This window comes from Strigops habroptila, chromosome 1 (genome assembly GCF_004027225.2).
Source record: "Strigops habroptila isolate Jane chromosome 1, bStrHab1.2.pri, whole genome shotgun sequence".
NCBI classification, from domain to species: Eukaryota; Metazoa; Chordata; class Aves; order Psittaciformes; family Psittacidae; genus Strigops; species Strigops habroptila.
The window spans coordinates 36,009,812-36,036,983 of NC_044277.2; the positions used below are offsets into that span (position 1 = coordinate 36,009,812).

Consider the following 27,172-nt stretch of genomic DNA (forward strand, 5'->3'; position numbering starts at 1 on the left):
GTAAATGCCGTACTTTGCTGATGTTTACTTGACTATGCATGGAGCACCGATTTCCCTTTTCCAGGTTTGTGTGTGTGCATGCTTCATATTGCCCAATGCTCCAAAAGCCACCATTGTGCAGGGTCATTGAGCCTCTTTATTTCTAGAGATGGATATGGTGTTGGTAAACTTCTTTGAATTTAGTAGTAATGGCAAATGCCTACGGTGAAAAGTGTGTGAAACAGAAGGCCTTTCTAGATCTGCACTAGTTGTAGTGTTCTGAGTATGTGATTCTTTCTCAAAATTTGATTATGTATCATTGAAATGTATATAGTCATATATCATAACCCATTTATTTTCGGTCTTCTTTGAGGAACTATTTAAAAGATTTATCTGTAATGGAAGGTCCAGTGATGCTGGTGGTGCTTCTTTTTCTTTTTTAAATTAAAGTAATGCCTGGATATTACTAAATCTGCTGCCTGGAATATAACATTGCATTAGGGTTGTGCAATCGACAGACTAAGTAGAGATGATCAAAACTGATTGGAGAGGAAATACAAAATTAATCCAGTTGTAGGATTCTGCAAACCCAACAAACATGCACAGCGGAGTACTTTTATTTCTTTGGAGCCAGATGGTTTGTCCTATTTTAAGCTGATAGATTCTTCATGCATTTCTTTTGGATGTCATTGGTTTTAACTGCCAGACAGTATCTACTGTTAGAACTTTCCTTATTCCTGGATTATTTAAAGAGTATTTTTGGCACATTCGAATGATCATACTGTACACCAAGTTAATTTTTCCTTACACTTAGCTCATACGTGAAAAAAGTGTTTATATAATGAAAAAAACCCTCTAAAATGAACAGTTCTTTTTTCCTTCTTTTGACATGATGTTGACAGAAGTCGCTTTGATGTAGTTTAGAGTCATGAATTTTCTATCTGTTCTGTTTTTCCTGGGGCTCCATCTATTCAGACATCCTGATCTGTCATTTTGCAACACTTTGTGACGTGCTTGACAGATAGCGGTTTTGACAAGTGCTGGACATCAGCAGCAATTCAGAATAAGCAGTGTATATTTCTCCAGGTAAAGTGACAAAATGTCTAAAAGCGTAAGAAGAACTGTACAGTCTTCAATCACATTTAATGTTACAAAGCAAGACTTTTTCTGCTTTCTCCATTTGTTCTAGTAGTGTGCAGTGGCTCAGACTGGAGTATCTGCTGGAATTTTGGATTGAGAACTTTCGGTTTTCTTTTTGTATTTCCTAATGCATGACTCATTTCTCCAATCTGATTAAAAAATGAAAGGTCTTGCTGAGACTGAGATCCGGAAAAGTGCAGCACAACTAACGTTTCATGTAATAATAATTTTCAAGGTCTTCTAGTATTTGACATAAACAATATGTATGTGATGAATCATGTCTAGTTTCTTTTCTTTTTTTTGTTGCCTTTTTTTTTTTTTTTTTGTAATGCCATTTTGATTCTACAAGTAGGGTGTATAACTAAAATAATTTGGGAAAATTACCATTATTGATTACTCATCCCATTTCCTATTCCACTTCCCAACTCCTTTCCTGATGGTGGTTTATGTTATATCACCCATAGGTACTCGTAGATTCTGTATTTTTATTATGTAGTATATTGGAAATGTAAAACATTTCATATAATTATTTTGCATCTGTATTCACTCAAGAAACAGCTGTTGAAAGTTGAGGGGGATGCAAAATGGCACAGCCTGAAGATGTTCTTGTTCATTCAGCTAACTCTTTTTTGATGTGATACCTACTGGCAGGGTTGTGTGGTGAATTCAACTTCTTTGACAGCCATCAGCCCCACTGACCAGTAGTTTCAGTTTTTGTAGTTAGGGGAAAGATGAGAAAAAATATTTCCATAATTTAGGGGGTTTTTTTCAGCTGCTGGATCGAAAGCCCCTGCCAACAGCTATCTAAATCAACACCATGCCAACATGTTCTGTAGTCCGAAGGTCACTCAAACATCTGGCCCCACAGTCTTGTTCTTTAAGGTTTGTCACTGGGCAGCATCTGTTTATAGATTCTTTCTCAACCTTTCTTTGATCACTTTGACAGCAAAAAGAAGCTTCTATCACCCTTGATGTGCTAAGATAAAAATATCAGGAACATCGGACCGTTGTAAAGTTTGATGCAGTTTCATATAATACTATATCTACAATTTTAATTTCTCGTGTTTAATTTTTTTTTTCCTTGGCTGAGTTGGAGGGAATTACGTAGTACTTTCTGCTGCTGAGATTTAAAAAAAGTATTGTCAGAGCTGATATGTTCTGTGGGAATGTGAAAATGACTACACTAAGCAGGTCTTGCCCAGCTGAGCTTGGTCAGCATTTAAAAAAAATGATAAGTTTGGAAAGTGAGCAGAGCCGGCATATTTCACTCTGGTCTATTTTGAGTAACGTGTTATCTAACTCTCTCTGTGCTCCTGTCCCGTGTACTCCTACAAAGAGTTACCTGTTTCATAAAGGTAATTTATGAATATATGTATTATATATGATATAATATATATGATATATGATATAATATATATGATATAATATATGATATAATAATATATGATCATACATAATCATTTATGTATGATCCTCTGTCTTTAGATATTTCTCTTTTAAATAATAATGGGAAAAAAAATGGAAATACCATTGCTTCCCTGTTTCCCTTTACTTACTTATGAGTAACTTTTAGATCTACCATTTGAGAACAATGAGGGAACTTCTTGCTTTATTCTAGACAATAATAAACAGGCTGTCTTCACCCTGGTCTTTTGCTTTAAAAAAAGATTTGGTAGTCTTTGACAGTGTTAGAATGATCATATTTATGAACATTACTGAAATGTAGTTTGTACCATGATGGAAAAGATCTCAGGTGACATGTTGTCTTAGGAGTCTTATAGTTCTATCCTCAGCAAAGACACTTTTTTTGAAGAAGTATGACCCAGGGGCATGCAGAAACTGTGATATGAATGCAGAAAATAATGTATATGTGGATTTAATTTTTGTTTATGCACTTCCAGAGTTTGTGGCAAACACTGAAGACAGCCCTAGAGTCCTTTGTTACTCCATGGAGTCAGTTATTCAGGCCTGCTCATCTTCAGCAGACTGATCTCTGCATGAGAACTTAATTAAATGTACATCTAAAGTCCTTAGTCCTGTACATCTGCCATGCACAGTCACCTCAGTTCTGTAGTGGTGGTATTACTGATATATATCCATCTGCTAGATAGAAATGAGCCACAAGCTTATTTCAGCTAGGCTATTGACAGCCAATAGATAGCTAAAACTTTTAACTATCATCAGCCCAGTGTGAGAAAATCACCATATGTGAAAACCAAGAGCCGACACATCTTAGTTGGGCACTGTCTTGCTTGGTAAAATGATATGGGAATGCCTACGCCAAATGGCCCAAGTGAAGGGACTACAACCCCCCTGTTCTCTCAGGTGCCGTTATCCTGGCCATTGGGTGTATGAAGCAGTCTCTTTGTAAATACTAGTAGCGTAACAAGAAAGGGGCACCTGAGGAGTGAGGGGTAGTACTGTTGAAAATTCTGAGGGGCTTTAGTTGAAAATTATGTTTTCCCCAAGAATACAGCTAAACCATGAAGAGTCTTAGCAGTAGAGAAGGTAAGTTTGTACCCAACAGAGGGGAGAGAAGAAAGGCAAGGGGCAGGTATGGCCTCCTTCCCCACCAAAACACCCCGGCTCTGAGGGGCTCAGAGTGAAGAAGGAAGAACTTAATCCTTACTGAACCATGTCCAGTAACTTTGAGGGGCAAGATAACATGGACACTTGAAGAGATTTCTAGTTGTATGACAGAGAGGAAAGGTCAATCTTCAGAGATATTTTCGGGAAGAAGTGGTAACATTTTGTTATAATCTAATATGCAAAGAAGGCCAAGCCTAAGACTGTAGATCTGAAATATACAGAGGGTAGGCGCTTCCATAGTAACTGTGAAAGAGATGTAGGCTTTGAATTTAAATTCCAGCTAGCACATTTAATAGTGTATGAACTGTTTAGGATAGATTACTTCAGCGTAATTTTGCCCAGAATCTTGCTTTTTATTAGAGCAATGTTTTGAAATGGGTTGATTGCATGATCCCACATCTTCTCTGTTCTCCAATCTCGTACTTGGTGTCATGATGTTTTCTTTGCAGTTTCTTTTTCTGTGTAATTTTTCAAGTCCACTTGGAAGTATGATCCATACTCCTTTTTGTGTGCCTTACTGCTTTTAACTGTATATTGCTTAATCCCTGTCTTCTTGTCTTCCTCCCTTTAGCTCTCCTTTCTTTTGTAGCAATATTTTTTCTATTCTCTTTGCCTACTCTAATAAAATCTCATCACTGAAGGGCTGAATTAGTGACATGTCATAGTCCCCTCCATTCATCTACGGACAACATTTGACTCAGGAAATATCTAGCTGAAGGAGACAATATAAGAAAGCAAAGACTGTTGGGTGGGATTTTGCCCCATAATGTTTTTGTAGAACAGTCAGTATCACCTGCAAGAATCAGAAGATTTCATTCTATTATTAGTGCTAACATCAAAAAGACATAGGCACTTTCTGAGAAAAGTAGAGCAGGTGTGGGCATCAGAAAACTTGATGGACCTTCTGAGGTAAGTTGTGGAAAGTCCTTCTTGGAGGTGGTACAGGTTTGAGCAGCAGAAGGCTGCATGTTAGCATTAATTGCACTGAAAGATCATACTACGTAGAACTGTTAGTCTTTCTTTATATAATTCACAAGCTCCTTACTTTTAAGTTTTAAAAGTGAACAAATATTCGCACAGAAACTCTCCAGGAGTACAAAGACCTGAAAGAAAGGAAAGAATCAGGTAAATCTTATTCTTTGTCTACAACTCGTACATGGTTAAACTTCAGTCAAAACTTTAACTGATGAAGTAACAAGCTAGATAGGAATGAGCTTACATGAAAAGTAACATTGAGAGCAGTGCAGTGAGCACACACATGAAGCAGTACAGTTTCCAGCACTACATCTGTGAGATAAGACCTCTGCTTCACTAGCTGCAAAAAAGCATATACCAGCTTGTGTGTTTTTATCTAGTATATTTCTTTCGCAAGTAGATTTTTGCGATGTATTACTAAAGAATGAGCAAGCTTTTGGCCTAGGGGTATATCTGAATGAAGACTATGTATTCTCTTGAGTCTATTTCTGGCTGCCTTCCTCTCCTCCCCAAGTCAGAAACTGGATTTATTAACATTTTGTGTTTGTCATGTTATGTTTAAAGGTAAGAATGGTCAAGATGAGACTAATAGCTTCCCTACCTAGGTTTCATGTTAACTCCAGGGCCAGCAGCAGGTGTGTGCCAGGAGGCGCATGGCAGGAGAAAGTTGCAAATGCACATGCCTTTTGCCTTGTCTAGTTTCTGTGAATCTGTGACTCAGTTTATTTCTGGTCTGTGTGCAGTATTTTTCTAATTTTAGACTTTCCATCCATGGATTTTGCTAATTGTTCAATTGACATGTCAAGCTCTTAGTTTCTACAGTATTTTCCACTGACACCCTGCCAGGCTCTAGATAAAGGACAGGCCTTTGAAACCTATGAGATCTGGTCCAAGTTGATTAAGATTCTTTCCCTGGAGTTCAGCATTTTTATTTCTCTTGTTTTCTGCCTTCCTAGATCTTGGTTGACTCCCAAATATATTCCTTTTTTCTTTCAGCTTGATATTTCCCATTGTTTCATTCTTGATCCTGTTCTCCTTTCTCCCTCTTCCCTTTCTTTCTTCCCTCTTCAGGAACTTATCTCAGGCAGCTCTGCCCAACTGGCTGGATGGGATGCGTCTGCTGTGCTCTCACACAATAGAGATGGGACCCACTAGCCAAGTGCTGGGTGTTTCGGATACATCATGGATGAAGGCAGTACAACCACCAAGAGTGCCTGTCCTCCGCCACAATGTTGAGCTTGGCAGAGAGGATGAGGATGTTCCACTGGCCAGAAAATTGGCAATTTAGTGGGATTATTAGCTCCATTTTCGAATCAAGAAGGGCTTCTAATAAAGAACACGGGCCTTTAATATGTCAGAGATGTCTTTAAAACAAGGTGCTGACATTGCTCATTGTCTGGGAGCACAATTGGCTTAAAGCCCCTAGGAAGACATCCCTGACTCACTGCCTGCAAAGCACGGTTGAACTGATGGCTGGTGTTTGTTTTCTGTGATGAAACTTCCCAGAGATGATATTGAAGGCTGAAGAGCCTTTCCAAGGCAGACTGGAATAATTTATGTAAACAAATAAGTGGCCTGAATGCTGTACAAACCAGCATATTACAGAGGCTATAAGTATTTTGCCACATTTCTTGCGCAAACAACCAGACTCATAACCATTTATGCCACCTGTAATTAAAAATGAGATAATCCCTGCAATTTGAGAAAGTCTTATGTTATTAATATCCATTTCCTAGTTGCTTGCTGCAGTGAAGGATAATTGATTGTAAAGACATTTTAGAAGCAATGCAATAATCTTCTCTAAGCAAAAGCAAATGTTTAAAAAGTAAGGAAATTGATAATGCAATTAATTATGTGGGTATTACAATAATCTAACCTCGTTGGTAGAAAGTTGGTGCCTAGGGACAGTATTATCCACACATTAAATTGAAATGAACAATAACCTTCTCTTTATCATTGCAGTCTAGGAAATGGCAGATGTAACATAGCTGCAGCCTTATGGAGTTGCTTAGGTTGAAATTTCAGAGCAGTTCTTGAAGACACAGACCTGTTTTTCATCAGTAGATATTCACAGGTCTGTCTCTAATATCCTAAAAGGATGTTTCAGCTAGAGATTTTAAGACTTACCCTAAATGTATTCATAGGCTTTATATTGTAACAATTCTTCCAAATTTCACAGGTGGATTTGTAACTAGATGATGGGTTATGAGGCTGTGTCCACCTCCTTACCAGCTTTAACCTGTATTGTAAATACATTTAACTCAACAAGGAAACATTCATTGAACATGGATTTTTATTAATTGTAAACACTGTATTTCAAAATTAGCCATATTATTTCCAAAACAAACCTTAGTGAAGGAAACAATAAACATAAACAATTACTTTTTTAAATGCTAATTTACAAGAAAATAAATAGAAGATATTGTTGATAGCAGATACAGAAAACAATACACCTTTATTGCAAGCTGTTGTGCTGAACATTTTCTTGAAGGACTGTAAACTCTTAACCAATTGGGTATATTGTTATAATTTACCTACAATATTTTGCTAATATTACAGATGGCAGTAGAAGCTCAAGATTAAATTACTTTTCTGGTAGTCAGACTTCAACAGGTTGCTATACGACAATAGCGTAACAAGAAAATGAGCATTTAAAGTCTTATCAGTTGTAAAAGTAAAATGATAATGCACAAGTAGGTAAAATACAGCACTGATAGTAAGGAAAATGGCAGGAACTGAATTAGCTCTGTATAAGTGTCTGTGATAATGTGTATGTTTTTGTATATGATGTGAATGTATACTTTGTTGTTCATTTTGAAGGGAGAGAGGTCAATATGAGCTTTATTAGTAAAAATGAAGAAACAATGTATCTGTAGTAAGTAGTAGGAAAAAGTTTGCCTGAAATAGAGGGGTAAAAGGAAGTGTTTATGTTTGATGTGTTGCTTGTTGATTTATTTGTAGGTATATATACATAGACATGTATTTCTCTAATCTTAAGTAGTCTTTATAGCAAACCATGAAGTGTCTGCTGTGTGATTCTCTTTAACATGGAGAATCAAGTAAAGAGTATGATGTGCCAGGCGGTGCCCTGTTGTTGGGATGCAGAGCAGCAAAGGTTCCGAAGGCAACATGTAGGAGTGGAGATTTGTGAAATAGTTGCTCTCCAAGAACTTTGCTGTGTGAGTTTTGAACTTGAGATCTGATTTCTGCTGCCTTCCATCTGACTTCAGGGTGAGGCACACACAGTATCTCCTGGGCTCTGCCTCTACCTAGGGGAAACCTGGACTTGCAGGAGCTTCTTGTGGGTTTCAGCAGGTATTTGTCAAGAGAACTTGTGATTCTTCTTGTTACAGTTGAAATGGGGCCCAAACACTTGTTCTTACTTGCTTTCTATGGTCTGTATGTGGTCTGGCCCTGGGCTTGCGTCAAGGTGGCTTGAGATAGCAAAACTCTAGCAAGACTTGGCACTGTGAGCGGAGTGCCTGTTTCACACAGTACTGTCCATCAGGTCAATAACAAGGTCATCACCTGCGGCAGGCAGTTTAGAGGTAGCTACATTTCAGTTCTATTTCCTTATAAACACACTTACAGCATGAACTCTTGAAGCTATCCAAGTCTCAAAGCATATGAAAATAAAACTGAATCAAACAAAATAGAAAATCCCCAAAACCACCAACAACAAAAAAATTCCACCTTTGGACATTTAGGTCCATAATTCATAAAAAGCTGCACAGTTCATTCTGCAGTGTGGTTTGAATTGTTTGCTTGTGTTCTGCAGGGTTTGGAGACATACATTGCTGAGTGCTTAAATTTGTTGCTGGCATGTTAAGACCATGATACTCTAATGTACGTGTCCTGAATTATATAATACTACTGAGCACCCTTCGTAATTTTCTGAATGCTGTGAGTCATTCAGCTTCTGGGCATTAGTTAAGTTGTTACGTAGATGATTTCCCTCATAATCGTAGACAGTTTTGCTGCTTCATTTTTCTCTTTTTTCTTTGGCAAACAGGATTGTTTCGCTAGTGGTAATAGTGTTGCCTGTTGCTATTGCGAGTTTAGCCAGCCGTGAAGATGCTCTTAGGTTTGTTATTGCCCTGCACTTAGTTATGAAATGCAGCCTATTAATTATTTCACTAAAATGTAGCCACTGGGCCCGATCCTGGGAGATATTCCACTTTCTCCTGCTGCTTTACATTTCCATTCATCTTAATGGCAGTTCAGGCTGTTTCTTTACATTTATGTGTAATTTCCCTTGGCTGTCACTGCCTCTTCTTTCTAGATACTTCCGCTGATATTTTCCACTATTGATTAAATTCAGATTTCCGCTTGGAAGCTGTCATTGTAACTTCTGATCTCTTATTTCCCCCTCAATGCTACGGTTGAACATTTTGATGCACAGGGTTGGAGGTCAGGAGTACAACACTTCTTATTCGCCATGGAGCAGCTTTCCAGAATAATACCCATCTTCAAGCATTAAAACATTTGACCCGTAACCCACCTTGGTGGCTGCATTTGACATAATAGCTCCATTTTGATTTTTTTTTCCTTTGGCTCTGATAGGTATTGCAGTGGACTTGTTGGGAAGTTAATAGCTATCATGACAATTTTTATTTTCCAAATGAAACAATGCCCCCTGGTGCTCTAGGATTCGAGAGGTCTGATTTTACAGTCAAAATAAAAATAAAACCAAATAAAATCTTTTCAGACAGATACTTCTTGTCCCTAAATCTGCCAGCTACCACTCAAATGCTGTCACTGTCACTCACAGGAGATGGGGAAAAACACTGTCATCACTGAGTAACAAAGAGAAGTCACAAGGAGAGTAACAGGGAATAAAAGCACACTTGAGAAGAGATACACATCAGTTAGGCAGGGTAAAAGCAAATTACAGAAGAGAAAAATAAAATGTAAGGGTCAAGACAAGAAACAGTCTAATGAAAGGAACAGCCAGAGAAAAGTAAAATTAAAACTATCTGCTTAATGAAATGTAAAATCTAGATAGTGGTAGAGAAGAAGCAATAATATTAAAAGATTGAAGTACTTTTTTTATAAAAAGATTGAATATAATAAAGGTATTACAGAAGAAAAGGACAAAGAGGGTAACTGAAAAATACGCAATCAAGAGCATTAAATTAAAATGGCAAATCTAAGATGGAAGAGAATATAGAAGGTGTATATTAAGTACATGAATACTACAGAAAATAGTAGAATAAATGTGATTTGATATTTTCTGTGCACTAACAGATTATCAATGCAGAAATTTAAACTTCAGAGTGGAAAGCTGATATCAGCAAAGCTGATAAGCAGTGAAATGAAACAGTTGATCTCTCTTCAGTTTAGCCTGTCACTAGCATTTGCTTCTTTAAAAATTAAGATGCTGAATTAAAAAATTATTCCTGATGGGCACAGCATACATGTGAACCATGAGAACATCACTTGTCCTGTTTGCAGACAGCAAACTTGATTGCAGCATGCCTTCTCACAGCCTTGCAGCCTCAGCTTTTGAAGACCCATCAATAGAGCAGAGACTGCCGTGAATCTCTGATGGAGCATGGGGCTGTGAACGCTACCAGAGCTATCTGTAACATCAAAAGAGATAGCAAAAATGAAGGCAGAAGAAAGGCAAAGGAAACCACCCCATTGCTGCAGCTGCAAGACGTGTAAACAACCACGCTCTCAGGGTTTTTTTCAGTCACAGGCAAAGATAAAATAGCACAGCTCAGAAGCAGGGATGTCTGAAAATGGCTTGAAGGTGGCTTTCTGTTCCCACAGTCCTGGAGCAGCAATGAGTCAGTCAAGTCCCTCACTATAAGGTAGCATAGCCTAAAGGCTGCTGTAAATCATTCTGGCTGCCAGTGACCCTGCAACAGCAGAGAGGGGTTGCTGGGACATAGCAAAGTCTTGGCTGTACTTCTTTTCTTCTGGCCACGTCCTCTAGCTCAGCCAGAGGAGTTGTTGGGAGGGGTGTGAGGGGGAATCAGGGGAGAAGAAGAAAAGGGAAAGCATAAAAATGGCCATGATGCCTGTTCAGCTGGAAGACCCCCACTTCTGCTGTGGCTGGCAAAGATCCAGCAGCTGACTGTGGTGGGAACCAATCCCAACACATGCAAGAGAAGTTCTGTGGCAGGGCAATGGCCAGAGGCATTGGTAGGGTTTGTTTTCAATAATCTGCTTTTCAAAGGAATTTTTTGAGAGTTCTTCAGATTGTATAGAGTTTCCTTTTCCTGAGAATCTCATCATGATGGTGACTGGTTTGTAGCTCCTCTTGGCAGGAGTTCATGTTCTGTGACCACTGTGGTCACTTTTGTTGGTGTACCAATGTTAATCAGATATTATCCCGTACCCAGTATCATTTGGCCTAGCAATAGCAATATTTAAATTAATGCTGTGATGTGGATTTATACCATTGAGTCTAAGTCATGATTTTAATTTGGTTTTTATTTACCTACTCTTATAATCTAAATGCATATACCAGATCAGGAGGAAAGCATGAGCTGCAATTTGATTTTTTCCTGTCTTCTTCAAAAAGGAAAATTCGAAAGAATATAGATACCAAATATCAGCAATAATTTTCTGTTCAGTAATCCTAGCTCCAGATATTTACATTTTGGATTTGGATGATTTGATGCTATTGTCAGTCACCTCTGAGGTGACCCTGTATGTGATGGAAGCTGCAGGTAAGAGTGTGATGTGTTTCCAAACTGTAAATGTCCCAATCTTGCTACTTCAGTGTGAGCAAAATGTGTGCAGCTTAGAAGAAGATGATGATGCTTTCCAAGCCAAAGGGCATACGTTCTGAAACCTTCCCTTTCTCCCATTAAGCAGGGAACAGCCTAACCTTACTAGTGGGTAGCCATCAGAATTGGAATTCTATAGAACTGATTAGTAATGACAGGTAACTGAGCAGGCTGCTAGAGGAGATCCCGTGGCACAGGAAAAGTTATTATCCCTTTTAATAATTTCTTACAAGCAGTTCCCAAAATTTCATTTTCAGTCAGCTGGGTATTCTGTAATGTGCAACAAAAGTAGAGTGATTTTTTGAAGTACTGAGCAAGACCATGGGTCTTACAAATAGTAGATATCTCCTATCTTGCATATCTCTGCAGTTATGCAGAGACATATGCATAACCTGCATATCCAGTGCAAAGGATATAGTTTATACTTCCAGATCTATTTTAATGAAAGTGTAAGGAGGTATCTTCCCCACTGACTAAACCTCCGTGAAGGCAGAGATAGAAGGACACAGGCATTCAGCCACTTGCCGTCTCTAGTTGCCTGTGCAAGAGGATACGATCCCTTGATACAATCCATGGTAGAGGAATGGTAGTTTGTAACCACAGGTGCTTGTGAGGGAGCACAGATGCTGTAATCCAGAATTAAATTTAGTGCTATTGATACTGTAGCTTGTAATGTCTTGGCTTTTTCTGATCACTTAGAACAGAAGTTTTTAAAGGAAAAAAAAAAGAAAGATGTATGTGTTCGTTGGATGTATGTTAACGCTGGTTGACACTGTCAGCAGCTGAGGACTTGATCTTCAGGGTGTAAATTCATTTAGCTCAGATGATGCCAGGAGAGCTGTGTCTGCAGTACTTTAATCTCTGTCTTGAGGACACCCAGTACCATCGGTAGGAACCTCTTACACAGGATCAGTAGAGTTCCTTGGAGAGGATTCAGGGCTTTCCTGACAGGAGCTTCAGCACCAGCAGTGGTCCTGAAGATCTGGTGCTGCCAGAAAAGATGCATAATCTCTGTCTGTTGCCTTTAATCACAACTGAGGAGAAAACTGTTTCATTTTATCTTCAAGTCTTAAAACTGCTAACATCCCAAAATATTGAAGTTCATCTGATTCTACAGGATTTGCCTGCTGCTGTCTTCTCCCTGGCCTTTTTAGGTAGCACAGATTGCAGCTATTAATGCTGGCATGTGGGAGATTGTTTCAGAGTCTTACCTGTGTCCATGCAAATACAAAGATCTTCCTGCAATTTCGTCCCATCCACAGTATTATCTTAAAAATACCTACTGGCTACCAGGTTGACCAGTCATTGCAGCTAGTTCTAGTTCACAAAATAGAGGAATGTTTATGGTAGCTTGGGGGAAGTGGTGAAAACTGGGTATTCACTGCACTCCCAATTAATGCATAAGGCAGTAATGGAGAATGCTTCCAGATGTATTCCTTTGCATGGGAGAATCCGCTGAGCAGGTATCTTTCATTTAGCAGCAGGATGGAGCCGAAATCATGACTTGACATGCAAGCATTTTGGATTAATAGCTTAATTTTTCCTTGAGGATTAATGGCTTAGTCTGTCATTTATTTGTTTGAGATATTTTATGATCTGATGATTTCTCCTCACATATTTTAGTCAGGTATTTTATGTATCATTGTTGCTTTATGTTTTCTATTACTGGAAATTAATTTCTCACACAGTATCTTCATTTCATTATATAATAAAATCACATGTGCATTTTGCATGAATAGAAAGAATCTGGTTTAATTTAGCCATTATATAGTTTGCTATCTTGGGTTTTCCAGTTAAAATTCCCAAGTTTTTTGTTTTTGCATAACAATAGTCATATTCACTGCTTCTTACATTATAATAAAAGCACTCAGATGTCAGTTCATAGATTGACATAATCAGCTTTTTCTCTTAATTAGAAAAGAGAATAAAGCTGTTTAGGGTTGTCAATAAAATGACAGTAGTATCATTAACAGAAGGCTGCATTGGATGAGAACAGTGCAAATGCTTGGAATTGGAATGTTAAAATTTTTTACTGATAACCTTTCATTTCTAATTTTCGTTTCCTTATGATTTTTTTTTTTAATAGAAAAATAATAAAGCCAAAGGTACATAATACAGCATATAAATGGAACAATTACTGGTGATGGAGAACATAAACGCCTTCTGTAAAGACTCAAGTTTATACCAAAGTAGAGCTACAGCTAGGAAAAACTGTTACTCAGGGTTCCTGCCTGCTCTCAAAGCAAAATTCAACATGGCCAATGCACCCTTTGACGCACTCCTCGTCATTCCTATAATGTCACCAGTTGTTCATGAACAGTGGGACAGCTTGTAGATCTTTTAATATGAAATTCCAGACACACCCCAGACCTGACTTCTCAGAGCAGCACACGACAGGAAATCTTTTCATAGTTAGTCTGAATAGTCAAGCTACTACCATTGACTTTAGTGAGTCCATATTTTGCACATTTCTCCATCAGTTTATGATGCTGTTGATATCCACCTTTTGGTATAATGGAAGTCCCTTGTACTTGTAGGACACTGGCTTTCAGCTGGAACAAATAAAAATTGCTGAATCTGACTGAATTTGAAATATTCAAATACTGGGACAATGGGAAGTACATGCTTCAGGATTCAGACATACAGATGGAAATAACATTGCAACCTGCATCTATGAGTTATCTGAGGTGGCTTATCCCAGCAGGGTCTGGGCATTCACAAGACTCAGAATCTCATATCGACTTCAGTGGCAACCTCACTTAGTGGATTTTCAGACTTTCTACGTATCCAACTGTCTTCTGACAAGCAATATTAAGGTCCTTCTAGGAAGAAATCTGGGCTGCTTTGTCTTTTCAGCATTAGTCATATGACAAAATTTGAGGTGCAAATCAGCTAGCTGGCAGATCAAGTAGCCAGTCACCTGAGAGACACCCTTGAGTGTATTCTAAAACACCCACACCTGTGGCTTTCTGTACGAGATGTACAGATGACTGTACAGCCAGTCTCGGAGGTATTTCAGCAAGGAGAACGATTAATGGGTGAGCCACTTGGCCATAGTCCCAAGTTCGTATTCATTCCTATGCAGTACTGTTAACACAGATGAGGTGTCCTAGACCTTTGTCGCTTTCTCTGACTGCATCCACTTTCTTTTCATTAGAACCTGTAAAGCTCATTATCTCTCCAATAGAAATGTTTTACACCTTTAAGATTTCATGAAGCTTTGATGCTTCCATGAAGTTTATGTTCTGTATATAGACAGCTGCCTCATCTGCTGTTTAGGATTCAGCATTTAATTCTGTTGGGCTTCAAAACAAGTGTAATAGTGCTCAGTTGGAATAGCTGGTTGGAAAATCTTGAACATTTATTTAATAAAATTTCTAATTTTCAAATTCAAACCTGTTTCTTGATGGAAAATGGAAATTACTGTTGCCAGCACGAGGGAGTTTAGATCTATCCTATACCCTTGAACCAAAGTTGGAAATTACTCAGTTGCCGAGGCTCCAGTAGCTCCAGTGCTCCAGATTGGCACTGGAGCACTCCAGTGCGGTGCTCAGTGGGGTTTCCTGAACCAGGGGAGCCCAGAGAACTGGCAGGAGCCTGTGGCTCTCATCACAGTGGCTGATGGAACCTGGGCAGGCAAATGGTGTGGTGTGGCAGTCTGTGCAGAAGAACTTGCAGGAAGCTGAAGAAGAACTTGCTGAAGCCTTGCCGGCTCAACCAGGGAGCAACGGTATCCACCCAGCAAAAAGCAGTGGGCTCTCTAAGATCTGAACCCACTATGGCTGACACAGCTGTCCAGACAGACCTCCGGTGGGAACATGCTGCCACCCAGGAATCTGGCTGTGGGCTGTGCCTGGCTCTTACACCAGTATGGAGCAGTGGGCACACCTGGGGGAGGTGTGCCCAGGTAGAGGAACTCATCTGCTTAGTCACAGAGCACCTGGAGGACAACCAGGTGATCACACCCGATCAGCATGGCTTTAGGAAAGGCAAGTCCTGCTTGAACAGCCTGATGTCCTTCTATGACAAGGTGACCCACTTAGTGGACAAGGGAAAGGCTGTGGAGGTTGACTACCTAGACTTTAATGAAGCTTTTGACACCATTTCCCACAGCATTCTCCTGGAGAAACTGGCTGTTCCTGGCTTGGATGGGTGCACTCTTTTCTGGCTAAAAAATTGGCTGGATTGCCAAGCCCAAAGTGTGGTGGTAAACGGAGTTAAATCAAATTGGTTGCCAGTGACAAGTGGTGTTCCCCAGGGCTCAGTACTGGGGCCAATTCTGTTTAATACCTTCATCGATGATCTGGATGAGAAGATCAAGTGGACCCTCAGTAAGTTTGCAAACACTACCAAGTTGGGTGGGAGTATTGACCTGCTTGAGGGTAGGAAGACTCTACAGAGGGATCTGGATGGCTGAATCAATGGGCAGAAGCCAGTTGTATGAGGTTCAGTGCTGGGTCCTGCATTTAGGTCACAACAACCCATGCAACCCTACAGCTGAAAGTTGCCTGGCTGAAAAGGACCTGGGGTGTTGGTCAACAGCTTGCTGAATATGAGCCATCAGGGTGCCCAGGCAGCCAAGAAGGCCAACAGCATCCTGGCTTGTATCAGAAATAGTGTGGCCAGCAGGACCAGGGAAGAGATTGCCCCCCTGGACTCAGCACTGGTGAGGCTGCATCTTGAATACAGTTTTGTGCCCCTCACTACTAGAGAGATATTGAGCTGCTGGAGCAGGTCTAGAGAAGGGCGATGAAGATGGAGAAGGGCCTGAAGCACAAGTCTTGTGAGGAGCGGCTGAGGGAACTGGGGTTGTTTAGCCTGGAGAAAAGGAGGCTCAGACCTTATTGCTCTCTACAACTACCTGAAAGGAGATTGTAGCAAGGTGGGTGTTGGTCTCTTCTCCCAAATAACAAGTGATAGGAAAAGAGGAAATGGCCTCAAGTTGCACCAGAGGAGGTTTAGACTGTACATTAGGAAAAAGTTGTTCACCAAAAGGTGTCAAGCACAGGAAGAGGCAGCCCAGGGAAGTGATCAAGACACCATCCTTAGAGGTATTTGAAAGACATGTAGATGTGACACTTAGGGACATGGTTTAGTGGTGGACTTGGCAGTGCTAGGTTAACATTTGGACTTGATCTTTTAAGGTCTTTTCCAACCTTAACAATTCTATGGTTCTATGAAATTATGCAATTGGGCAGTATCTGGTTTTCGGGAAAAAAAAAGTATGATATATTTCAATAGATCTAGGACAGGCAAGTCTTGGACTATTCAGAAATATGACTGTATTATAATCCAAGTATTATTTTGTGCAGGAAACAGCTTAGGAAAACAATGAAACAAGTATTCATTTGCAATTGTAATATCTCTGATTACAGTCCCCGAGTTGACATTTACTCAATTTAATTAAAAAAATTGAGAATTGTATTTATATTTTCTACTCCATCTTTCACAGCAGAGGGATTTAAAACATGTTCAGACCTACAGTGTCCCAGTTACTCTTCCATCTTATGATCTTCAATTAATAATATTTTACTTTCCATGGCTGCAGAATGAAAATGTATTCCTGATTTGCCTAAAACTGGAATTAATTTGGTTACCCAAAACCGTCAAGGATGATGTACATTCCAGAGAACTCACACAAACAGAAGGCCAGGAGCTTCATTTAAGGGTTTAACCCTTATGCCCTTGAACACAATAGAGTTTACATAAATATTTAAAAAAGGCAGCTGCAGACCAATTAAAAGAATATATTTTCCAAGCATCAAACCATTGTTTTCAGGCAATACACTGAAGCTCTTATATTAATACATGTTAAATCTGTTAAGGGCTCAGCAGAGTTTCAGGCTCAGGAGAGGGAAAAGCAGATGAGAGCATCCCAGAGGGAGTTTGGGCAGAGATTGCCTGTGAGACACACAGCTCAGCTCACAGGGTGTCCACATGGGCTGCAGGTGGCTGCAGGCTGCTTCGTAAATCCATCTGGGGAGGAGACAGCACAACCATCCCTCTCTTTAGTCCTTTCCTAGGAAAAGCTGTGGGCACACTGAGAAGGCTGCAACGGTCTTCATTCTGATATCTGCTAAATAAAATTGAGGAGCAGCTGTTTTGTGGGAAATATATTTAAGATTTTTTTTTTTAATCTTTAAAAATAAGTCTGTTTTAAGATACTTCAGACCTTCCCTCATAATAAGAGGTTTAGTTTCAGGCTAGTCCTACCAAGGAATGCTAGTAAAAAACGGCATTTCATATGCACTTACTTCAGAATCTGTTGGGCTGCCATTACATAGCATGATGCATGAATTATAGAAGGGTGCTGCTCATACACATGGTGATGTGAAAAGCGTCACTACCCAGCCCTAAGAAAACAAATTTGCAAGCAATCAGGGGTTTTGCTCCCTAATTGTGGCAGCTTGATAAGGCAGGGATAGGACTTACCCAACTATGAACTACAAGCAACTCTGGCTTGAAAAAGACCCATTTGTGCTACTGGAGGTGGGGGCAGAGCCAGAGGAAAGAGAAGGAGGAAAAGGGTACAAGTGGAATGGAAAACAGAGTGGGGAGGTTTTGGAAGAGGAGGTCTTTGAAGAAAGAACACAGAAGCACATATAGGAAGGAGGGAAGGAGAGACTTGTGAGGAGCAAAAGATTAAGAGCTCAGATTGCAACATGCTTTCTGCTGAAATAAATCACCTATAGTTTCTGCTGAGAGAAGTAAAATCGTTTCACACAAACTGAAATGTTAACCTAGGCTGGTGGCAGAAGGAGGTGAAGCAGGAGAGAATGAATGTGTACTGGAGAGTCCAGTTACATGACTGTTTCTCAGAACATGTGCGATAGACATGTAGCACTGGAAGGAAAAGAGGGAAAATGAGGATCTGGGGAGCAAGTATGTGTAATACTTTGAAAGGGAAGAAGACCTACTGATACTCTGTTCATCTTACAAACATTAAGGCTTTTGAAATATTCCCCCGAGTACAGTATTCAGTTGCTGTTTTCCTGTGATACATGAATTACTGACAGTGTCAGTTATCTTCCCTCAGTATATCATTTCAGCTTTGAGTGAACAACTTTAACCTATCTGTATTGTTAATAAAGACCAAAAAAAGCCTTTACACTCCTTTTCTCTCCAGTGATGATAAAGAACCTAAAAAGATATCAAACTTTTGGACAGCTCAGTTACATGAAAATGAAGGGGCTATTTTCATTACCTTTTGTGTTCCAATGAACATCCTCATTATTTAGTATTCATACAGTTTTACAGGAAATAATATTTGATTTTTACATTTTCCTTCTTAAATTATATATTATAAATTCAAAGAAAACACAGTTGCTGCACATAGAAGCAGCAATATCTTTCCATCTAACATTCCCCTCTCTTTCCTTGTTACCACGGTTTTTTAAATGTGATAATGTCCCACCACTGTTTCTGAGATTTCCTGAATTTATTTGTTTGCTTATTACGTAAGGAATGATTTCTGCCTATTTGAATATATTTCTGTGGGGAGTGCTGACATTCTTATCCACACTTCACTTGTCATTTCTAGGCCAGACAGTTAATATGATTTCCTACTATGAGCTACTTACTGTGTACAGTTTTAACATGTGTTGCAGCGAGGCAGTATATTAAAGTGCAGAAATGGCTTATGAAAGAGATGGATATTAGGCAGGATTCGTTGGGTTCTCTTAGGTAAAGCCTAAGAGGTTGATGTGCAAGCATAAATAGTGGTAAAAGGAAATACCAGTGGGCTTTATATTCTGATCTCATCTTTCTCACATGAATACAGGAAAAAAAGTGTTTATGTTTGTGGATAATACCAAAAGAGGAGCGGCTGCAAGCCTGCAAAGGAGAGGTTAACATTCCAAATGGCAAACTGGAAAACACAAAGGACTAACCAACAGCATCTAGACAGGAGCACAGTCTTTTCTCTGGAAAAAGGCTGAGGGCTGTAGTGGTTCCCAAGCTGGATTTTTGTCAACACAGTGGTGATTTTGCACAGAAAGCTGAGTTTGTGCTGGGAGGCAAAGACGGGTCACCCTCAAGATGGGAGAGGTAGTTGCTCTGCTGCACTCAGCGCAGGACACTGCCATAGAGCAGGATGTGGGCTAACATTAGAAAATCAAACAGGGAGTGCTGTAAGTATGTAGAGGTCTAGAAAATAGTTATGAGGAAATACTGGAAGAAATTGAGGTTATTTAACCTAAAGAAGACTTAAGAGAGAACATGATAAGTACCTTTAAATATATTAAGTGCTCCCGCAGAAGTGAAGGGAAGCATTTATTCTCTTATGCTTTGCAGGCAGAATGAGAAGTAGTGGGCTTAAGGTACAACATGAAGCTAAAGGTTAGATGTGAGGAGAAACTTTCTGATAATAAGGACAGATTGCTTGAGGAGACTGTAGAGACTCCATTACTGAGCATCTTCCAGAACAACATAGATAAATATGAGGCAAGATATTAGCGCACAGCACCCTACCTGGGATATGAGGCATGGAATGTATTTATATTTATTTATTTATATATTTATATTTATTTATTTATATTTATTTATTTATAACCTCTCATCATCCCTTTCTAGCCTATTTTTCTTTCATTAAAGATGAATTATGAAGGGGAAAGCCCTGGGCTGGGCAAATTATCTCACATCTGTGTTACTTAAATGTCATAGAATAACCTTGGTCTTGGTCAGGCAAAGCGTTGAGTAATTGTGGCTGCTCTCACTGACCTCACCCAGAGCAGAAACAAGGTAAGATTGCAAGGATGGGGCCATAAGCACTTAATTTATATTAACTTTTGATATTGCTGAATTATTGTCACATTGGCCAAGATTTGTCTTCCCCGTGACTCCTATCCTGGGTGTTAAGAAACTTTACATTAAATTTTGTAAAGGACCTTTCTGGGAATTGTCAGCATTTGATATAACTTGAGCCAAAAGAGTTTTTGCAATGGGTTACCATTTTAACACTATTCAGATAACTTTCCCACAATGGTATTTACTTTTAGACAATGTTCAACACACAATTTTGAAGTGTGAAGAATTGATATGTACAATGTCAACCTACAGTTGTTGAGATAATTTAGCCTAAAAACCTGCAAAGGAATATAATTTCCTAGAGAGCAATATTTCAGAGCTTCTGAATGAGTTGTTGAGTACTGGTATCTTTTGGGTATTTGGGGATGACCTAAAGGAAATTACTGGAACAGAGGAAAAAGAAGAGCTCCTGTGAGGATGGCAACACAAGTTAGAATCTCAGCAACAAAAAGCTTGTATTTATTATTTTTATTTTAAAATAGGAAAGGATTTTTATTTTAAATCCCAAAAGTTCTTGACATGAAAAACTTTCAGCAAAAGGATTGCATTTTTCTGTGGGGGAGAAAAAAAAATCACTGCAAAAATGTGCTCTTTGGTTGGTTTGTTTTCATCAGCATTTCTCCCAGTTTGTCTCACATTATCACTAGAGTCTGTCTTTGCTATACTGCTCTTTTTGGGAGCGCAGATAAACTCTTCTTTCCTGGTGTGCTTAAAAGTGTATTTGCTATTTTTTCCTGAGTCTTTTTCGTTTTCTTGTACAAGTGATCTTTAGCCTAATGAAAAGAGGAGGTTATCAGTGCTGCAGCATGAAATCACTTTACCTAGGTGGAAGTATAGGCAGCAACAGCGTTTTTTGCCATCCCAGAGCTCTTGTTTCTTCTTCACTGAGTCAGTCTGTGTCTGCATCTCTATCAAGACTTGGCCTGATGCATCCATTTACTCCACATAAGCTGCCAAATAATGATCAGATAGGAGCAGCATCTGCTCCTTACCTCTGCAGGAGGTATGTGAGCTGAGAATTCAAAGGTAGAAGACTGTATATTGCTAAAACTCTCATCTGGCTTGTTCTGCAGGGAATATTTTTTCATAATGCATGTATTCAGCCTGGAAAATTTAGAGTTCCAGGAGGTCACTGAGGCAGATAATCTGAATGGGGCATTTACAGCATGCATAATTTTATAAGTATTGAAAAATTGTGTTGTGGACAAATATTTTGAAGATAGTATTTTTTTTCTGTCCTCATAGATTCAGAACACCTAATTCTGTGAGCAGGTCTGGGGGAAAACTGTAACTGCTAAATTAAAAGGACATAGGAAGATAGACTTACTGCCTTTCTCCTGTCCTAACTTTCCTCTGTTCTCTCTCTCATAATACAAGAAGACACTCCAGACACGACGTTTCTGGGGATTACCTTTGTTGGGGTTGAAGCCTTTGGCCTCATTCTTTTCCTCACAGTTACAGTGTTCATAGGCCCCTGGAAAGACACTGTCTGTCATGTCTTATTGCTTAAATATTGTGATTGGCCTGTGAATAATCTCAGACTGCTTTGACATGTTCATAATAGCTTTTGTTCTACTTCTGTACCCATCCATTTCCATTCCTTAAAGTCCCCTGGCATGGTGTGTTCCAGCTTGGACACGATGGTTTGACCAGAGATGTTATGGGAAAATCAGACCATTACCTTTAATTTTTGTGGAGGGTAATAATAACTTGGCATTGAAAATGACCCCTCTATGGCACATGACATTATTGTTAGACCTTTTTCTCCCTGGCTTGCAGGTTTTTTTCACCCTTTGATGAAAGTTTCTGAGAAGCGGTCAGTTGAACCAGCGGTACCCTGCAGAGTGATGTGTTCATGTGGGGCTTTTTCAGCTGCGCTGTGCAGTGAAGGCTGCGTTAACACCAGATGCCAATCATACACCACCAGTGGATTTGCAAGATTATAGGACAGGAAAAAAGATGAAGGTTAAGCACAGGGCACAATAGAGATTACTTATGGTAATGAATTGTATAATTTTTCTAGACAGATCTGGATTAATGTTTATCCCAGGCAAGAGATTACTGTATGTCTGATTCTAGTTGTAAACAGACATTATTAAACAGAAGGTTTATGTTCATGAAATGCGACTATGGGTGTTAAAGCACTCATGATTTATTATGTGCAAAGAGAAAAATTAACCTGTTCATCTGCTATAGTACAAGATGCGCTGTGGATTTTTGCATAATTTGGAAGGCATCTGCTCCCTTGGAATACAAATAACCAGTGAAATGAGAAGGATTCTCCTCTCATTTACACTGATCCAATGCCCTACACTGCAGTGATGTTGAAATGGTGTAACCAACAAAAGAATAGTCTTACTTGCTTTTACAAAGCGGTAATATTTCTATGAGAGATAATGTTGGCAAAGTCTGTTTGCTTGTGAATCTTTAGAGTATTTTCTTTAGAATTAAAAAAAAAAAAAGTTAATGTGCAGAGAGCTTAACAAGTGACCTTATTTGTGTTTCCCGAATAATTTCCTTTCAGTAATCGAAAGCACAATGTTTAGAGACTTTGAATTTTTAAAAAATATATTTTTTCAAATCTACTTTTTCACATAATTTATGCTGCAGACCACTTTTCTCCTGCTTTATTGCATCACTTCTGCTAAAAGTGAGACATAAGTACAACATCCACATTTTTTAATACCACCTTACCTCAGGAGCTAAATAATCACACCTGAGTCAGTGACTTCTGTGTTTTGGGTAAGGTAAAAAATCTCACCTTAAGGAAACTGCAAACAAACTCCAAAATTTTGCTTCTTTGATAGAGTAGGCATTGCAACTTTATTACTTGCTAGCAAGAAAATATCTTTTCACTGTGAAAGCAAAGGAAAATTAGGTATCAAAATCTGTTCATCCTATTTATGGGCTGTATTTGTAGCCAGCTGATTTTTGCATAATGCCATTTGAAATTATCCATTTAACAATGATGGATGATACAAACGTGTTGCTTTCCCTCCACTTTGTAACTGATCTGTCTACTAATAGATTGTATTGGACATGTTGCTGATGCTTTATTTGTAAAATTCACTTATATATGTGAGAAATTTGTCCATTAAGTCTTACTGACTTCACAGCGGCTTCTCAGATAATTAAACGTATTCCTGTATGCAAGCAACACCAGCCCAATCCGTAAAAAGCATAGGAACGTGGAGCAAAAAGACCTGGGGATATTATGAGGTGTGTTAAGTGAATTAAAATTTAAGCAGTTAAACGAGTTATGAATAAAACGTAACCTGGATGCTTTAGGCTAAGAAAGTTGCAATCTTAAATTGCCATCAGAACACTTAGTTTCGCTCTTTTATATTTCTTAGCTGTATTTTACATTTGGTACAACAATATATATTGTGTCATGAGAAAAATGCAACTAACGTTTTCAATATTTTGCCTAATTATTGAATCTTGCAATGGCCATGAAGTGTGAGTTCAGAGTCGAAGTTCACAAATAGATTGATTAACCAGCAAAAGTTTCTGTGGGCTCTGTTAATGGTTCAGCGTAGCCTCTGAAGCTGATGAGAACTTCTGGAGGTACCTAGGATGCAGGTGAGAGTCCTGCAGGAAACCAAGGTCAGCTGCACTGCACTGCTTAAAAGTTTGTGCAGCGAAGAATTGTATTTTGGGAGGCACTAAAATACACGCGGTGCTCTTTGCTTTGCTTTGCATTAGCAGACATCGATAAGTCATGGAGATGACCTCCATCTTCCAAAGAGAAAGAAAGCTAGAAATGAAGACACATTTCTGTTATCAGTCTGCTGTGGGTCGTAAGTTGAACTGGTGTTATATTTTTCTCTGAAAGCCATGTAGCCTTGACATGGTGTTTAACAGTGTTAAGCTTATTGCTGCTGAGCTAAACATGTCTGAAGCGAACGATGACCCTCACGTCTTCATGATAGCAAAATGTCCCCCTGATGTGATCCTGCAGACTTGGAGCATTAAGTTAATTTTCCCCTGGATTTCTGAGCTGCCTTCTTTTTACCCAGTGGAAAGCTTGTGAAGAATACAGCTTCTGACCGAATGACAGAACGTGGAAGGTGAAATTAGATGCATTCAATTAGAAGATGACAAAAAGACTATCTAAATATTTGTCAGGATACTACTTACAGGGCGTAGTGTCCAGCCTGGGAAGTGAAAGGCAGCCGCCCTCAGGATTTAGTAGTCGGGGGGGGGGGGGAGGAGGGAGTGGGAAATATGGGTAAATCACCCAGATTCCTTATGGGCTTGGAGGGGGTAATTGAGGGTATCGAGTTGGCTGTTATGCTTCCAGGGCTGGCGATCCTTCTCATGTAATCTCAGATTAGTTCTTTTCTTGTATTCACTTAATACAGAATTAACCATCACAAAGTTGTTTGGACCACTTGAGTAAATAATGTTGTTATTTGACCACTAGAGGCTGGGTAATGCAGTGGTTTATGGGAGGTATTGTAAAAAAGGGGCTCCACCTTCTCCACAATTTAAAAAACCTACCACAAAACAGACAAAACCCCAAAGCCACAAAACCCAAAGAAACAAAAAAGCAAGGACAAACGTGTCAACTGTGAGATTGTGGGGTTTGGACCAGAAGTTTTACTGGTTTTCCAGAGAACAGAAAGATGCTCTTGAAAACTAACATTCAGAATAAGTAGTAAGTTAAATTAGGAGATCTAGATATGCAGCTTGGTTTGGCCACATCTGTTTGTCTGTATATTAAATTTATAGCAGCTTTTTAAAATAAGAGAGCAAATCTCAGGCTTTTAATTTCTTGTTCAGAAAGTTTTAATAAGGAAATTATAAAATGCAAATACAGCATATCATGTTTACCTTTTTTTTTTTCATTTCTGTTGCAGCAGTTCAAGGGAGAATGTGACTATGATAGGGTTAATCCAGCTACATAAAGATCCATGCTGTGTATGATAGTAGTAAAGCTTGTGATCCCTTGATCTTTGATTAGATCCAAGCTAGTAAATATCTTTTGTTTAATCAGAATGAGTTGTTCTGCATGTAGTATAAGTCACCTTCACAGATGGGATGTAGCAGCAGAGTTGTTCGCGAATATTTGTTTTAATCCTTTCCAGAGCAAGCATGCTTTATGTTTCTTTGTTGTAAATCAGATTCAAGCAACTAAAGACCAGCATGAAGGAAAGACATTTACTTGCAGGCAGGAATAGGACAGTGTGGGAACCTTTATTCCTTTTTAAAGAAAAACGTAACTTACTAGATTCTGGAAAGATATTTTTCACTATTCCATAAACATAACCAAGACACCATGGCTGCTTTTTTAGGCTGGGATGCAAATATCATCATCTAGAATTCAATCTTTAACTGTTCATACACATTTCTACCTTAGGAGACTATACATTTATGGAGACTAATATTTATTATGGTAAATGTTCAGCCTCTATTATTATTCTATATTTTGAAGATATTTAGTTAGAATGGTAGCTGTTCTGGGTGCTGGTAAACTGAAATTATTAAAATGTTATCTGTAAGGCTAGTTGGTTTATGTTGTTTGTCAGCGTCCTATTTACCTAAATCTGTCATAATTGCCTTCCGATACATATTCCTCTGACATGCCAAATATTGAAAATAAGATGACTCTTTACTGGGAGATTTTCTACCAAATGTCATTTTTCTGTGTTCATAACTTGATGGTAATAACTGTACGACCTGTAGTTAAATGCATCTCAATTTCTCTCACTTATTTTTCCTAATCACCACACAGATCCTTCTGTGCTCAGAGGTGTGATTAGATTTAACCTGCCATCATATCTGAAGAACTTTCTGTGCAACATATTATACATTTCAAGAATTATGTATGTAAATGGTGGCTCTAAGTGTAATATATAAATAGATATAAAGATGAGTTGCTCTTATGCCAAAGTTAATTCCTGATCATTTTTTTTCTGTTTTTAACAGGAAGTCTGGAGAGCCCCCGCTAATAAATGGCTGGATTCCTTACCTTGGGAAGGCTCTGATTTTTAGAAAAGATGCTTTCAAATTCTTACTGGATCAGCAAAAGAAACTTGGAGATATTTTCACTGTACATATTGCTGGTGAGAAATATTTTAGTATTTCTCTTTATTTTTTCCATCAGTGAAGTTAAATACTAATTCAGATGCTTAGTTTAGAATCTTCTTTAGCCAAAACCATTTTTGTGTAGCCTAGGCCAATAAAAATTGCTTAAATTCACATGTACTGTGTGCATAATTATCCATAGGATATAATTATGAGCATGTGGATTTATGTACAGCTATAGGTGTATATGCATATTAACAGAATTTGTAGGCATGTAATGTATGAGCATAGCTTTTGCCAGCACATTGAATTGTGTATTGTTTTGGGATTTTTTTCCTAAAGAAAGGAGAACTAACATCATCTTGACACTGCACAGAAAAATATCGGATTAAATTTAGAAAACACTTATGAAAAAAAGTGCAGAATATGTTCTCACACATTTTACAACTGGTTGACAGGAACACAAGGGAATGAATGACACATTGACTCAGTGATACAATCAGGACTGGAACACAGAAACTTCCCGTTGCCAGCCTTTTACTCTGATCATGCTTGCTGAAAATAACAATATAATAAAGTATGATATAACCTTGCTGCTTCTGTATTTATAGCTGTATTACTACACTAGCTTGAATACAAACATTTGAGTGATTTCACGTAGACATTTAGCTGTAGAAGAAAAACATAGAATGAAACTGGAATCTTGAATGAAACCTTAATATATAAATTTACATATATATATACACAGATGTACTTTTAACTAAAATCAATTTAAAACCCCGTATTTTCTTCTATTCCGAAAAAGGCGAACTCTTATTAGTGTAGGTGCGTGTAATGGATCTTTTTCCCTTTTACATGCTGATATACTTGTTCAAATGATCAACTTTAGAGTTAAGTCTGTCTCGGTTTTAGCT

General features: G+C 38.7%; 1 protein-coding gene and 1 long non-coding RNA gene across 2 annotated transcripts in view; one reads left to right on the top strand and one right to left on the bottom strand.

Moving 5' to 3' along the window:
* Positions 1-26,270, bottom strand: part of LOC115611898 — a 100,182-nt gene extending 73,912 nt beyond the window's left edge. The window contains exon 1 of the long non-coding RNA XR_003992746.1: positions 26,158-26,270. This is a non-coding gene — a long non-coding RNA (uncharacterized LOC115611898). The remainder of the gene's footprint in view (positions 1-26,157) is intronic.
* The window catches only part of LOC115611891 (cytochrome P450 7B1), a 123,862-nt gene that overhangs the window by 74,642 nt on the left and 22,048 nt on the right, over positions 1-27,172 (top strand). The window contains exon 2 of the mRNA XM_030495528.1: positions 26,160-26,296. Coding sequence (XP_030351388.1) covers positions 26,160-26,296 — 137 coding nt within the window. The remainder of the gene's footprint in view (positions 1-26,159; positions 26,297-27,172) is intronic.